At 46.4% G+C, this 16,177-nt stretch overlaps 1 protein-coding gene across 3 annotated transcripts in view; it reads right to left on the reverse strand.

Moving 5' to 3' along the window:
* Positions 1–16,177, reverse strand: part of Cables1 (Cdk5 and Abl enzyme substrate 1) — a 115,265-nt gene that overhangs the window by 62,739 nt on the left and 36,349 nt on the right. For all 3 annotated transcript variants that reach the window (XM_071602862.1, XM_071602861.1, XM_027935644.2), the window contains exon 2: positions 1,410–1,481. In XM_071602862.1, the coding sequence (XP_071458963.1) occupies positions 1,410–1,481 (72 nt within the window). The remainder of the gene's footprint in view (positions 1–1,409; positions 1,482–16,177) is intronic.

The raw sequence follows: 16,177 nt of genomic DNA on the forward strand, positions 1-16,177 counted from the left end.
CCATGCTTAGCAATTATCTGGACCAAAGCTAGTTTCCCACCTTGACTTTTAATGCAGGTCACTGAAAAGTTCCTTCGGGAAACAGCCCCCTCCCATGATTCAACGGTGGCTTGCAGGAGGCTCGTGACCAAGTTGCGTACTCTCCATCACAGCGGCTCCACGCTGTTCAATCTCCCGTGCTCCCAGAGGCTGCACTTTATTTTCAAAGACTTCAAAAGTGGTGATGAGACTTTTGTGGCTTTGGCTTTTTTTCCTCTTTGGGATGATGTCAGTGACCAGATTCACAGTCACATGCCACTTTCAATTAGAGCCTTGGCCAGTCTGGGCTTACCCTGCCCTCTACTTCTCTCGTGGTTGGGACCTGTGGATACCACCTCCAGCCTGGGAGTGGGACAAGGAGCCGTCTCTAGGGTAAGACACTGCCCTCCACAGCAGCACCTCCCAGGCTCAGGGGGGAAGTCCGGGGACTTCCAAGTCCTGGGACTTCCAAGTCCTGACCAGCAGCCAAGGCACATGGAGTACAGATGCAGGTTCAAGGAGGAATGGATGCAAGTTCATGGGAGGTCACGGGGGCTGGGGTTCCTGCCCACTGGCTGCCTTGTGGTCCCTGTGAAGGAAGCCCTAGAGTTCCATCTTGCCTCAGCCTCTTCTGCAGGGTTGAGCCCCCCTTCCTCACCCCACGCTACTGCCCCCATCCAGATGAGGGCTGCAGAGGTCAGTATTTTCTCCATGGAGAGGGCCTGGTTGGGCCTCTGTATGGGGGTCGGTCAACAGAGAAAGCAAGAGTAGAGGAGGGGTAAGTCACAGGTACCGCAGAGCTCAGCAACCGCCGTCACCCAAAAAAGATGCCTCGCCAGCACTTTCCTAATCTCAAGGGGAAAATGGAATGCTTTCAGACCCAAGGGAGCTCTTCAAACTGTCCTAATTGGGTTTCCCCAGCAACCAGCCAGGGAGTGATGTCATAGTGCCCTCCTAAGGAGTTCTGGTCGTCCCTTCTTGCTAAGAATGAAGTTTCAAGACTATGACGACTGTGTAATTATACCCAGGACAATACCGGGCTCTTCTATAAAGTAGCAGCTTTCAAAACGAAAAGGTTGGCGATTCACTCAGAGATGGAGCATGCACAAGCCCTTGGGTTCAATCCCCAGCACTGAACAGAGAAGAAAACAAAGGGGGGGGGGCAGGGGTGGGGACCACAAGAGGAAAAGCACCCAAATTCACAGATTAACTAAGCTACTTGCATACACAATAGGGATTTTCTAGTTTTCCTAGTGCTGTGTCCTCAGGGTTGGGGCTCCATGTCAGATGGTCATTTTAAAATTTTAACTCTGTAGATCAAGAACTTTAAAAATAAATCAATCTTATACTGCCAGCCATTTATAAATACATAAATGAAACAGAAAAATTACCTCCGGAGAGGGGCATTCTCTTCAATATCTTCCAGGGTCTCCAACGATGATCTCTGGGAGATGAGGCGACGTCTGCAGAGAGGAGAAAAAAAACAAAAGTTAGGAGTTAAAATCGGGTTGTCAAGTTGATCAGACATGTCTGTAAACCTAAAACTGTCCTTAAAAATAAAGCATATAAATAAATAAATAAATAGACAGACAGACAGATAGATAGAAAGAAAGAAAGCCGGTTGCCAGGCATGGTGGTGCATGTCTGTAATCCCAGTGGCTTGGGAGGCTGAGGCAGGAGGATCATGAGTTCAAACCCAGCCTCAGCTAAAGTGAGGTGCTATGCAACTCAGTGAGACCTTGTCAGAGTCTGTAAACAAGTCAGGATGGCGCCTGGCAAATGTTAGAGTCTGTATCGAGTTTATGCTAATTAAGATAAGCTGTGTAAAATGTATAAATATCTCTGTTGTCCTACAATAAACGGCTCCCACTCCTGCTGTATCAACGAACACAAGTTGTTCGTCACCCCCCGGTTATTTTGCTGCAGCCGGACTGCGGCACCTGGTCTCTAAATAAAATACAAAATAGGGCTGGGAATGTGGTTCAGTGGCTGAGTGCCGCTGAGTTTAGTCCCCTGTACCAAAAAATTAAAAATAAAGCCCGTTAAAAAAAAAAAAAAAAAAAGATTCGACAAAAGCTGTCTGTAAGAGGCTGCCCTGCTCTTACCCTGCATGGGGACCTCCACCTCCACCTTGTCTTGCTGCATCCTGAACATTCGCCCTCAGGATTGGGCCCTCTTTGTGGTGACTAAGAAAGTGATGTATCTTTTTAGGCTACGCTTTTCCCTAAAAGACAAAGTATCTCTTGTCACATGTAGTATAACTTGAGCACTGTGTGAAGGTTTTCTAAAACATTAGATAATACTGTTAAGTATGAAGTATCAGTGAACTGAACTGGAGAATGGATAAATCAATTTTCAAACCAGACTAAATAAAATCTCAAAATCATTAGAAAACAATTTAAAAAGTTGCTGTCTATGCAAGGCCTTGAATTCAAAAACAACCAGAAGCAAAGAAGAAATTCTTCTTTTAAAGGAATTTCTCAGAGACCAGTAAGAATGAATATTCAGCATGATTATGTGTGACAATAACTTTTCTGGGCTGCTAAAGAATCGCATACCACCTGCTAAAACCTCCTTAGTCTAGTTTCTTTTGCCAGGCTGAAATAAGAACAGGTCCTAGTTAACTAAGAATATCTAGTACAGGAGCAGGGCAGGCTGGTGGTAACTTTAAATAAATCCATTTGAACAAGGACCACTCATTTTATAGAAAATGATCTGCCTGGGGGGTGGAGGGAAGTGGATCACAAGGCTTGACCAGGTCAAGCCTTTAAAAGGAAAATAGGACTAAAATTAAAAGTTAACTTTCTATTATGTTTGACAACTTTTAGGTTAAGAGCATGCAATCATAACTATGTTCTAGATTGTTCTGAAGAACAAAGAATGAAACACTTTGGGGCTTCTGTGTAAACTTCTTCTGAACAACTACCCTCAAAACCTTTTGCTTCATGTTTTACTTTTGGTAAGATAATCAGAAAGGTCATTTTTGCAAACTCTTCAAGGGCTACATCAATTTTCCAAGAGTCCTTCTTAATCTTTTGATATTCAAATCCTTTTTGAACTGCTCCTCACACACACTCCTCTTCCTTTTCTCTAGCTATACATGGGTCTGATTTCCTCAGATCCTCATCCATCAATATGTGAGCACCAAACAGTTCCCAACATCACTGGCATTGTCCCTGTAACACCCTGGACCTTCTGCAGGGTCCCCAGTTTCACTTTATAATTAACTAACACTGACTTTCCATTTGTACAATACTGCCCCAGTTTCCCCCAGTTAACCAGAGCTGCAGGGGAGACACTGGTCTTACCTGGAAATGAGGGAGGGAACCCAGGGGAAGGGTTAGTGCATTCCTCAGTAAGCAGGATTTCCCAGTGCAGCCCTGTAACTCTGGGGGGCTCAGCTCTCCAAGACCCCTGTGATAGCATCCTAGAGCTGTGGCTCTGAAGCACCTGCATTTTCAGTTCAAGCACAGCCTCTCTGAAATCTCAGTTAATCCTGGAGAAAGCGGGCAAGGGAGCCCCCGGGCTGACCAGGTGCTGAGTTTAGCTGGTATGCAGTCCCAAGCTGGGAATGGGTCATCATGCTCCTGCCACTGTGGCTCTCAGCTGCAGGCACCCTCCGTCCCCACAAGTCCCATCCACAGGTCTACATAACTCCACCAATGGTCATTCCTGGGTACTAAAGTTTGGGGACCTTAGAAAGCTGCTCCAGCCTCAGTTTCCTCATCTATAAAATGGGAAAATGAGAGTAAAAATCAAATACATGCAAAGTCCTTGACATTCAGAAATTCTAAATGAATATCGGGTGCACCCTGACCTGCATCCCAGTTCAGCTGACTAGGATCAGGAAGACTGTCCTAGCTCTGACCCTTCCCTCCAGTTCCAGAAAGTAGTAAGTAGAGTCACGTGCTCCTGCCACACTTTAATGTATAACCATGCTTGTCTACCACAGGATGCTCTGGGAAAGCTCCTATTATGTGTGTCTCCTCAACAATGAGAGAGTTAATGGTTTCAATGATATTTACTCTACCTCTGGAGAACACTGAATATTTTGAAATTAAAAGTGAAACATTGACCCAAGTATGCACACCTAAATCACCTTGGAGATAACGTAACTTCCATAGGCAGAAACAAACATATAGCTTCATGTGCTGGAAATCTCAACAAATTCACAAACTTTGAGCTTTCCTTTGTAGAGCACCTTTTTCAGGTTACCAGTAAATAGTCAATCGAATGTGCCACCAGGTGGCTACAGGGACCCTGAAGTTGAGGACTGCCCTCCTTCATCCACCCAGAGCAGGTCCTCTGGAGGGTCTGCAGTCAGCTGCTGGGTGGGAGACACAACCCAGGCCCCAGCAAAGTTCATCTTCCCCATGGAGCCATGACCACCCGGCTGCCCACCTGCTCAACCAGAACCTGGTGCACCTCGCCTGCTGTGACCCAGAGCTGCCCTGGCTTGGCTCCTGCCCTTGAGGGGCTCACATTCAAGTGGGAATCTGAAGGACCACCGAGAACTCCATCTGAATCTCTCAACCCCACCACCCTCTGGGGCTGCCTCCTGTGAGGGGCAGCCAGGAAAGCCCTCTAGCCCAATCCCACACAGGGGACATGCAGACTGGGGCCCTGTCCACCATTCGGAGCACGTATTCACCCTAGAAAAACAAGTCCTTTCACAGTAACCCTACCAGCAAGCTCTTCCCACACTGGAAAAGAAAATTGTTTATCTGGAAAATAACCAAATTAGAATAGATATATTCTTATAACTGTATAGAAAGACTAATAAGTACTTTTTTTTTGGTAGTACTGGAAATTGAACCCAGGGGCCTTACACATGCTAAGTATGTGCTCAACTCTGAGCTGACTAGTCAGCCTTTTGTTCCTCGTTTTGAGACAGGGTCTAAGTTGCCCAGACTGGCCTTAGACTTGCAGTCCTCCTGCCTCAGCCTCCCGAGTAGCTGGGTTTTCAGGCATGCACCACTATGTCCAGTAAGAACATTTTTCGAAGAAAAGTACTAATATTGTCCTCATGAGTTGAACATGTAAAGATTCACACACGCGTTGCTACAGACTAAACATACCCTCCCTTCCTAAAACTCATGTTGAAATCCTAGCATCCAATGTGATAGTATTAGAAGTGGGGTCTGTAAGAAGTAATAGAGGGGCTGGGGTTGTGGCTCAGTGGTAGGGTGCTTGCCTAGCATGCGAGATGCCGCGAGTTCGATCCCCAGCACCACATAAAAATAATAAAATAAAGGTATTGTGTCCAATATTTTTTAAAAGAAATATTTTTAAAAAGAAGTAATTAGATTAGATGTGTGGAATTAATGTCTCTATAAATGGGATCCCAGAGAGCTCTCAGCTCCCAAGGAGGAGTGAAAACACAAGAAGCCAGTTGTCTGTTACCTAGAAGAGGCCCTCACACTAGCCCCACACTACCCTGGCACCCGGATCCCAGACTTCCAGCCTCTTGAACTATGAGAAAATTAATCTATATTAATATAAGCCACTCAGGCTATATCCTTTGAGATGGAGCTAGAGCTCAATAAGGACCACCACAGTCATTACAAAGACACTGTCATGTGGCATGTGATACCTGCCCTTCCTACGATGACCTGTGCATTGCCACAAGGGCAGGCCTTTGGACTGGTACCTCAATAGTGCTCATTACCACCTTGCTAGATCCTTCCAGGATATCCAGTAATGTCTTCCACCTCCCTTTCTGTCCTTAGGGAGCCCACAATGGATGGGGTGGCTAAGGGCAGGCAGCCAACCTTAACCAGTCACTTTTCACCCTACAATTTGCCCCCATGGGCTAAACGCATCACCATATCATCTCCTTATCATAAGGCATAGTTAATAAGCAGAGGTCTCTGCATAATTTAATGACTAATAAAGAATACCTAGCCATGATCCAAAATACCAGGCCACCTTGTTAACCAAACAGGCATCCAGTAAGAGACTGGCAGGGCTCAAAGCAAAAGCATTAGGCGCTGACATCATCAAATGGAAGCACTTCTGTCTAGTCTCCAGACTGACGTCCACTTGGGGTTCCTCATGTGGTCTATTACAAGTTGGGACCTTCCATGCTAAGACGCCCATCTGGCTCCCACACATAATGCTTACATTTATCAGCCTCCCAAGACACCCAGAATTGTTTTAGAACAATTGTTTTAGAACAACTCAGTGCGCAATTGTGCCCGAGTGAGTCATAATCCAAGACAACATGGACATCTGAACACACCTACGTGGACCAAATTAATGCAGCACTCATCATTAAGCACTAATGGTTCATCCTGGGGATGGGGAAGTCACTATATTCTCCAGGGACCCAGTCCTGGGCAAAGTGGTCCTGTTATAATAATCTCACACTAAGAGCTTAAGGAGAGGTGGCTGTGGAAGAAAAATGGGGAAAAAACCCCCATCTGATAAGACTATGAAACTGGGGTGCAGAGGGGTAGGAGAGGCAGAACCTGGGCCAGCATTTCCAAAGTGTCTTTTTATCACAGAAGGGTCACTGGCTCCATTTCCAGGGCAGGAATAGTGGCCAGACATACAAAGTAACCACCCAAGGGGAAGGGGGCCCCAGGACCTGAGGGTCCTGAAAGGCCTCCTAGTGATTTCTCTGTCATTGTCCTGGTCGGCAGCAGCTCTGAGGGGTTTAGGAGCAGGCCAAATTGTGGTGACTTTGTCAGCCATTTCAGAAGAAGGTCCATCTCTCCTTAGCCTGGTAAGCACAGTACCTCAGAGAGAGGGCTGGGCATCAAGAGGAATGGGGCTTTTTTTTTTTTTGGTACCAAGGACTAAACCCAGGGGTGCTTAACCACTGAGCCCCATCCCCAGCCCTTTTTTATATTTTATTTAGAGACACAGTTTCACTGAGTTGCTTAGCGCCTTGCTAAGTTGCTGAAGCTGACTTTGAACTCACAATCCTCCTACCTCAGCCTCTAGTCTCCTGAGCCGCTGGGATTACAGGTATGTGCCACAGCACCTGGCTGGGGCTCACTCTTATCTCTGCTGACCAATGAGGATGTCACAGGGTCATCCTCAGGTCCAGTGGAGCAAGCTGGTCAACTTGAAGACAAAGGAAACGGGCATTGGCCAGAGAATTAGCACCAGCCTGTGATGTGCTAGAAGGTGACCCCTGGCTTTGGTCTGTTTCCTCACCTTAAACCAGGGAGGTTAGTTTCCACCAATGCTCTGGAGCCTGGCTGTACAACCAAATGCCCAGGGAAGGTTAAAAATCACTGGCACCTGGGCCACCTCCAGAGTCTAACAAACTTGTCTGGCTGTGGCTGGGTGAAGGTTTGATTTTTTTTTTTAAAGCCCCAGGGGATTTTAATAAGGATGAAGAAAGGTCTTCCCCATCATCCTGCCCAAGTCAAGGGTGGGCATGGCTCTATTCTTTGAATGAAGGTCTTGGAAGGGTCAGTGAGCAAAGGAATGGGGGCTGTTGAGTCTAAAGGACTGAGGTTATGGAAAGACCAGGATGGTTTTCAGGTACAAGCAGGTGGATCGAGTATGGAATGTATGTGTTACATATGTCAAGAATCAAATGAGCAAAGACCTAGCTCTGTTTCCCAGGGAGTGAAACATCAGCTGAGAGAGCAGGAAGGGACCTTAGGGACCCCAGGGCCAGTCATCCTCCGCTCATGGAAAGGCCATTTCCACATGGTCCTCGTCTTCCCAGCATAGGAACTCCCTGCCTGGCTGTGAGCTGGGCCACTAGAGGGCAAGGTGTCTCTTCACAGGTGGGGAAGAGCCGCCAGCACAGAGACCTCCATCACACAGGTGACAGGCAGGCTGAGGTCATGATGACTTCACATCTGTTCAGACCGTTGTAATGACAGGGAAAAAAACCCCAATCATAAAAATAAAATTTTAGTGGAGTCTCGAGACACTCACAAGCTTCAACGGACTCACCTGCCCACTGACCAACCTTCCTTTAACCAGAGGGAACCAGTCAGCTGCCCGGGGCAGGCCTGTGCCTTCCCCTCCTGGGTCTTCCTAGGAAGGGAGCAGGCTTTGCAAACAGAAGGGCAGCTGAATAAACTAAAGAACCCCTTCATCAGGCAGGCGGGTGTTCCAAGACTTTTCTCAGAACAGTACCCGGTCTTCTACTCTAGGCTCTTCTGGGCACGATTATTAGCAGACACCCCATTTCATGTGCGAGTTCTCAGTGTGGCCAGCAGAACCCAGAGCTCATCCTCAGGAAGCTCCCCAATGCCTTGGCACAGCGAGGTTATGGGGAAGGAGTGGGGCCGGGCAGTGAGGAGTTCCATGTCCACCTTAGAGACTCAGGGAGGGTACATCTCCGTCTCCTTTTATGACTGAAAGCTTCAAGGTGCTCAGTCAGGACCCAGCAAGACAAGGCTTGGGGGCTCACCAGCCTCAAAAGTAGAACTGGCCGTTTCTGACAGCTGGATAATCCCTCTGTCAAGTGTTCTAAGGTCCCATACTATCTGGGTGTAAGGTTCCACCCCCTGGATCTTGCACAGACACATTCTCCTGCTCTGGAAATAGTATTTCGTTCATGCAGAAAAGGTGGTCCTAACACATGACATAAATCTGTCACTTGTCATGGATTTTACTACAGAAGCCTACTGCTTAAAGGAGCCCTAAAGTGCAGAACTATGTGTCAACCCAAGACCTAGACTGTCATTTACGTATCTTTTGTGAAATGCTGGTTTTCAGATACTAGGCTTTCCTTAAAGCAAGATGACTTCTCCCAGTTACCTCCTTCACTTCTCTAAATTTTAAGCCGCCAAGGGCCACAGCACACTCTTCGCTCTGTGGGCAACAGGTAAGTTCAGATAACATTGTTTGTGCATGGGCAAACTTTAAAGCCAAGATTCCAGATGATCCTTCAGCAGAATTCAAGTCAGACTGCTCACTGGAGGAGCAAACCTCTGCGGCCCAGGGCAAAGTCAGCTGTCACTACCTGATAGACATGGATTTTTATTTATTTATTTATTTAGTTAGTTAGTTGTTGGCAGACTTTTATTTATTTATATGTGGTACTGAGAATACAACCCAGTGCCTCATACATGCCAGGCAAGTGTGCTACCACTGAGCCCCAGCCCCACAAAGCAAAATGGCCATCACTTCAGTCTGAGGATGTGTTTGGCAGATAAGAACTTAGTCTTGTTTCCACAGACCTACGCTTTTGTCCAGCTGCAAAGGTGCTGATGAACTTGAACGTGGCCCTCTACTTGTTTATCTGGCAATATGCTGCAGGAAGAAGTCACAAAGAAGAGCTGTGGAATCTGACAGAATAGTGGCACACTAAGCCAGGTTACCAGGCTGGGTGAACCCAGTCAGGGTGCTGGAGCAAAAGGCACACAGCTGGAACGAATTCAGAGGAAGAACTCAACATCCCCAGGGGCTCACGGAGTCTTTCTCATAATAAAATCATCTTTAAGAAAAGGAAGAATGGTTAGGATTTTGTCTTGTTTTACAGCATTGGGGAATTGAACTCAGGGGTGCTCTACCCCTGAGCTATATCCCCAGGCCTTTTTATTTTGAGATAAGGCTCCTTAAATTGTCCAGGGTGGGCAACTTAACTGCCTCAGGCTCTATAGTCGCTGAGACGGCAGGTGTGTGCCACTGTACCTGGCCAGGATTTTGTTTTTAAATAGACAAAAAAGCTACAAAACTGATTTTAAATCTGACTCCTATTTTAAAGTCTCCTGCTGATAAGTCAGGCAAAAGCCAATTAAAGTCAATACACCAAGAGTTGTCAATTGGCTCGCTGAAATAAGATCTGTTTCTACATTGTTATCCGCAGGTCAAGAAGAGACTCTCTACAAGTTTACAGAGAATACAAAACGGCGCTTGGGTCTGCTTGGGTTTCAAGGTTCTCTTCAGAACTGCCAAATCCTGGAAAACCAAGTGTAAGGTCACCTCGGCCTGTCAGGCTGTTAAGATCAGGAGCAGTCATCCAGCCAGATTTCCTAAGAAGCCAGGTGTTCATCCCCCAGAGCCACAGTCCACCTGGTCCACTGCCACCCTGCTGATCTGATAAGAGCCAATAGCCCCTTTCCATCAGGTCAGTGGAAGATCCACGATGATCGTTTCCCTCTGGGAACAAGTTCAAACCCCTCAGATAAGGAGGCTGGGGAGACAGGTCAGGAAACAAGCACAGATATGACACATGTGGCCACTCCAAAGACACTGCCCAGTCTCCTGGGACATCTTTGGGTATCAGGAAATACAGATGCCAGTCCAGGGCCACTGGCTGGATGACAAATCACAGTCACCTCATCCTGGAGGGAGAGGCCCTATCCTGGAGCCAGGGGGTGCACACTGATCAAACGTACCCAGAAGAGAAACCAGGAGAAGGCCGCACAGGGGTTTCAGGGGTTTTTAAGTTAAGATACAGAAAGGTTTTGTGGGGCTGATAAGTGAAGGGCACTGATCCTGCTACAGAACACACTAGATTCCCCTTTAGAGGGTGGAAATGGGAGGTGAGAGCCACACCAGGAAGGAAAAACACTCAAAAAGAGTAGTTTCACCATAAAAGGGGAAGGCCCCCCCGCACCATCACCCTAATACAAGTCCAAGGAGCTTGGGGCCAATTCACAGATGTTCTGAATGAGCATCAGGATTCACGAAATCTGCTTCAGATTCCACCCCCCCACCCTCTCTGTACCGGGGCTTGAACTCAGGGACATTTAACCACTGAGCCACATCCCCAGCCCTATTTTGTGTTTTATTTAGAGACAGGGTCTCACTGAGTTGCTTAGCACCTCGCTGTTGCTGAGACTGGCTTTGAACTCACCATCCTCCTGCCTCAGCCTCCCCAGCAGCTGGGATTACAGGAACATGCCACCATGCCCCGCTTCAGGTGTTCTCTATAAAAGGGATTCCTTGAGCCAGGAAGGAAGGGTGACTGGGAACCTGGTCCATGGGCTGGTGTTAAAGGCCAGGAAAACCAAGGGTAGAGGAGGCAGGGGAGGACACGTGTGAGCTCAAAGGAGAGACAAGATTTATTTTAACCGGCAGGAGGCCCCCTGAGTGTGGAGGGAGGTTCCACAGGTGTAGTCAGAACAGGCTTCCCAGAGTGGAACAGGATGGGACAAACGTTTGTGTGAGGCCTAGGAGGAATGCCTGGAAGCCAAGTCCAGGCCCAGGGAAGGAGCCAGGGACAGACAGGCTGCCAGCCAGATAGCTACATTAGCTCTAGAAGGAATCAGAGACCCTGAAGGCCAAGTGGACACACTGGACACGTGCACAGACAGGCAGAGCTGGTTTTGCATCATGATGGTACAAATATGTGCTCACACACGACCAATTCTGCCTGAGGTCAGAACAAAGGAGGTCCAGGGACATTGGCAAGGCTCATGGGGGTGGGGGAGGCGCAGCAAACAGGGGCTAGAGGCGACCCACCCTCATAAGCACCAGCGTCCACTGTCTGATGGAACTCAGCCCTCATGCATCTCCAGCATTTGCAAGAAGGTGGGGGTGGGGGCTGGTTTTATCCTGCACCCTCCTCTCTATTCAGGATGGAGCCTTCTCTTAAACACCCCAAGTCTGGCAATGGCCTGAGCCTTGGGAATATTATCCTTCTTTCTTTCCCAGTCACTGGATGAATTATTGGTGTTTTAGAAGAATACCTTTATATGCTGAGGATTTTCTAGGTCAGATACACATTCATCTTTCATTAGAAAGTGAAATGAGGGTCCTCTGGACCCAGCTCTATGGAGTTTGCTGCACAAAGACTGGAGAGGGAGGCGAGAAAGCCCAAGTTTGCATGGAGGTAAACACCTCTCCCTTCCTCCCTGGTCCATGGGAGCTAATTTAATTAGAACCAGCAGGGGGTCAGGCTGAGCTGGTTACAGCCAAGCTGGTATTTAGGGACCTTTATGTGGTGCCCTCCTGGTAAGGACACTGGCATTAAATGTTCCCCTGAGTCTCTCCCTTGGTTTCCAGCCTGACCTTTCTCTGTTCTGAAGGGCCTTTAACAGAAATGGATTTTGACAGCTCAGGAACAGCAAGCAATTATTTATAGCAAATTCGAGATTGATGGGGTTTCATAAATCTTTATTTTCTAGGAGTCTTTCAGATTAACTGTGGCCCATGCTGATCAGCAGTTTACGAAAACAAAGACGGAGACCTTTTTCTTGTCTTTCCCGATTTCCTACCAAGGGGACTGGATTATCTGATTCGTTTCTGGAAGCCTTTTTAAAAGTGGCTATTTCTCTTTGGCCACCCTATTCATTCCCTTTATAAAAAACTGAGGAGGGCTAAATGAGAGGCTAATAAGAGATTTCAGGGATATGAGATGCCCCATGGTGACCAAATCCTACTTCAAAAGAAAACACAGAGCTGGGCATGGTGCCAAACACCTGTAATCCCAGTTACTCAAGAGGCCGAGGCAGGAGGATCACAAGTTCAAGGCCAGCAAATTGGCAAGACCCTTGTCTCCAAAAATAAAAAGGGCTGGGAATGTAGCTCAGTGGTAGACTGCCTCTAAGTTCAGCCCCCAGTACCAGAAAGGAAAAAAATAAACACAACACAGAATAGGTAGAATCCTCCCTTCATCCCAAGACACAGTGAACTAGGCCACCTGCTCTGTGAAGCCAGCCCTGACATCTTCTGAATTCCTGTATCTGGTATATTTACCACATTTGGAAATATTCATATGTAAAATACTTGTAGACTGGATACTTATTGGTCTAGGAGGGGCAAGGAGAGAGCTTCACAGTCCCAGGGAGTCAGATTAATATTTCTCTTTTGAGGATCCTCATGAACCCAAGAGCAGCTCAGGCCACATCAGGAATGAGGCAGAAACCAAAGCCAGGACTTAGAGATTATGTATAACGCTGATGCCCAAACTTGTTTTATGCAGCCAAATGCTTTTTTCCCCCCAAACTAAACCTTTCACCAACTCTCCAAATACAAAACAAATGAGAACAATTCCAACTTGTATAAATTTAAGTGTAAAACATCTACTTTTAACTCCATCACTGTTAGAGCAGTGAAACTATTCTGATGTATAAACGAATATGAAACCAGAACGTATGGACAGCATTTCTAGTCTGGGGTTAATCTCAGCATCTAACGTGTTTCTTTTGGCCCTGGTTGTACGGTAGGGATATAATCCCCCTGGACGGAGATAAGTAGGTATCCATGGTAACCATTTTTAAACATCTCAGGACCCAATTCAATTTAATAGATGTGGCCAGTGAAGCTTAACTGCACAAAATCTACTTACTCTGGCAACATGAGTTAATCAGTACATAGCTAATTAGGTAATTACTGCATAGGTCACTGGTGTGTTTAACATTGCAACAGAACACTGACACTACATACGTGTTACTGTATATTTTATTGCAGTTTCAAAAACTTTCTGTACACCCATTTTATATATAATACATATGCACATATAAATTATATCTCCAAAATGCTGGTTACCTCGTAAGACCAACAACTCCACTCCTAGATATAATCCAAGAGAAACACAAGCATACGATCATGTGAAAAATTCACACAGCAGCAGTTAATCATAACAGCCAAAAGGCAAAAACCCAAATGTCCACCAACAGATGAATGGATGAAGAAAATGCAATATTATTCAGCCATAAAGAGCAGTAAAGCATTGATACATGCTACAGCATGAACCTTGAAAACACCATGCTGAGCTAAAACAGCCAGTCATAGGAGAGCCAAGGCCACAGACAGGAAGCAGGGGAGTGTGAAGGGTGGGGGATGGGCAGACAGGGAGTGGGGAAGGATGGTAATGATCACAGGGTTTCTTTTTAGGGTGATAAAAATGTTCTAAAATTATACAGGGGGAGGGCTTGCCTGGCATGTGTGAGGCCCTGGGTCCAATCCCCAGTACCATAAAAAATAAAATTAGATAGCCATGGCAGTTGTACAACTTTGTGAATATACTAAAAAGCACTTTAAACAGATTGCATGTGAATTGTATCTCAATAAAGCTGTTACAATATTTATATATGACACATAAAATCTAGTACATAGCAAAATATATATTGGAAGCTGGGCGTGGTGGGTCATGCCTGCTGGAGATACTGAGGCAGGAGGATCGCAAGTTCTAAGCCAGCCTCAGCAACTTAGTGAAACCCTGTCTCAAAAATATTAAAAGAGCTGGGGATGTGGCTTAGTGGTTAAGCACTCCTGGGTTCAATCCCTGTTACCAAAAAAATGAGAGAAAAAGAAATATATATATTGGAAAAAAAATATATAGTGAAACCATGGAATTCCTAAAGTCCTTGCTGAGATCCTCAGGGCTCCAGATGACACATCTTGAAAACCACAGATATGCACTAATTTCTGCAAGAGTGAATGGCTTACCCAGGTCAGAACTGGGTGATGGGAGAACAAGGATTAGGGACCAGGTGATCTCATTTCAGAGTCAATCTCACTTCCCTCTGAATGTGGGTTAAACAGCTCCTCTGGGTTTGCCAAGCCCTCAGCAGTGGGCACCAGGTTAGAAGGGAAGGCAACAGACATGGACAAAGCCTCACAGGAAGCTCTCAACTTGCAGATTTTGTGGCATCTCCCACCAGCTGCCCTGAGCTCCTTTCCCTACAAACAATTCGTCCATTTTGCCTCAAGTATAGCACCCAGCGTCTCCTGGGGAGTCCATCTCCTTCCCTCTGTGTCCTTGAGACTTCAGGGGCTACTCCCTCCCATATCCCTGGCCCCTGGTGGAAGACTTCCTTGCCAATCACCTCTCTAAAGGCCACTCTGGTTTTCAGAAGAGCAACCCACAAGCACCTTCGGTCATCCAGGAGGAAAGACAATACACCAACCAGGCCGCTGTGTCTGCAGAGTAGTTTAATTTTTTAACAGCTCGCTCAGAGCCTTTTGAAGATATATTATTAGTGCATCTGCCTTACTGTATATATAATTAGCAACCACAGTTCTAATTACCAGGTTTCCAAAGCTGCAGCAAGAGAGCTGTGCCTAAAGCCACATGAATAGTCACTTAGATGTAATGTGGATTCCTCCGCTTATTGGATTCAAAAGCCAATCTTAAAGGTCTGAAAGGTTGGCACCCTTTATGCCAGGGCTTTGGTGTGGCATCTCACAGTTATTGTGGAAAACAATATATTCTTAACAACTAAGAAGGATGTGGGATATTCTGTTCTCAGAAAGCAACAGGTTAAAATAAATGCAATCAACTACCATTTATTTTCCTAAGGGTGTTTAAAGATGTCATTCTTTAGGGCAAGATGTTTGAACGGGGGTCCCTGTACCTCAAAGGGGCTCTATGTGAACCTTGTAAAATCAGATTAAAAGTGTGTGCCCACCTGTCCATTTCCCCTTCTCTTGTAAAACAGACCAAATGATCCCAAGAAAAAATTAGAAAACACTTCTGTAGGGCAAAGGATGATAACCACAGGGTGGCAATAGGTCAGGAAGGTTACACTGACTGTGTAACCTAAGCAAGTTGCTATGGCATCACTATCATTGTGACAAACACACTAACATTCAGATGTGCTAGGGATACAAAGAAGGATCAAGAAATCTAAGACTTGGTGCCCATTCTAGGTAGTGTCTGAACTATGCTGAGAGATGCCAAAGCAACACCAAAGTAGAAATGAGGCCAACCTGTGAAAAATGGGTAACTCTGTAAAGATGACAAGGACAAAGACTACTTTGACTAGCAAGCAGAAAAGGGGGATGGGGCAGACAACAGTTTATATAATTTCACCAAGAAACTGAGGCATGGATATAGCATGCACAGTGGAATGGTTCAGGGCACATGAGCCCCTCTTTACCTTCTACCATTCCTGGGATCAAAACCATCCGAACTTAAACTGTGGTTCATCCATGCATCCAGTTACCCACCCTTCACTGATTAAGCACCCACTACACGGTGCTGGGGAATCAAGAATGACAACAGCATAGGCGCCTTCAAGGACAATCTAGTGGGCAAACACAGAGCTCATTATAAAAATGGAGAGTACACCCAATGATGGTAACAAGGAGGGAAGAGCCAGCCTAGCTCCGGTTAGGGACATAGAGGAACAAATCAGAGAAGTCTTCCTGGGTGTTGGCACCAGGACAAGCCCTGGAGGTCACTAACCTGGGCAAGGAGACCAGTTACAGAGGTCGCATGTACACTAGCCCCACCCTCCCCACCCAATCATCTATAAGGGAAGGAGCCAATGCATGGGAAAAGGCGCTC

Source organism: Marmota flaviventris, chromosome 16 (genome assembly GCF_047511675.1).
Source record: "Marmota flaviventris isolate mMarFla1 chromosome 16, mMarFla1.hap1, whole genome shotgun sequence".
Taxonomy (NCBI): Eukaryota; Metazoa; Chordata; class Mammalia; order Rodentia; family Sciuridae; genus Marmota; species Marmota flaviventris.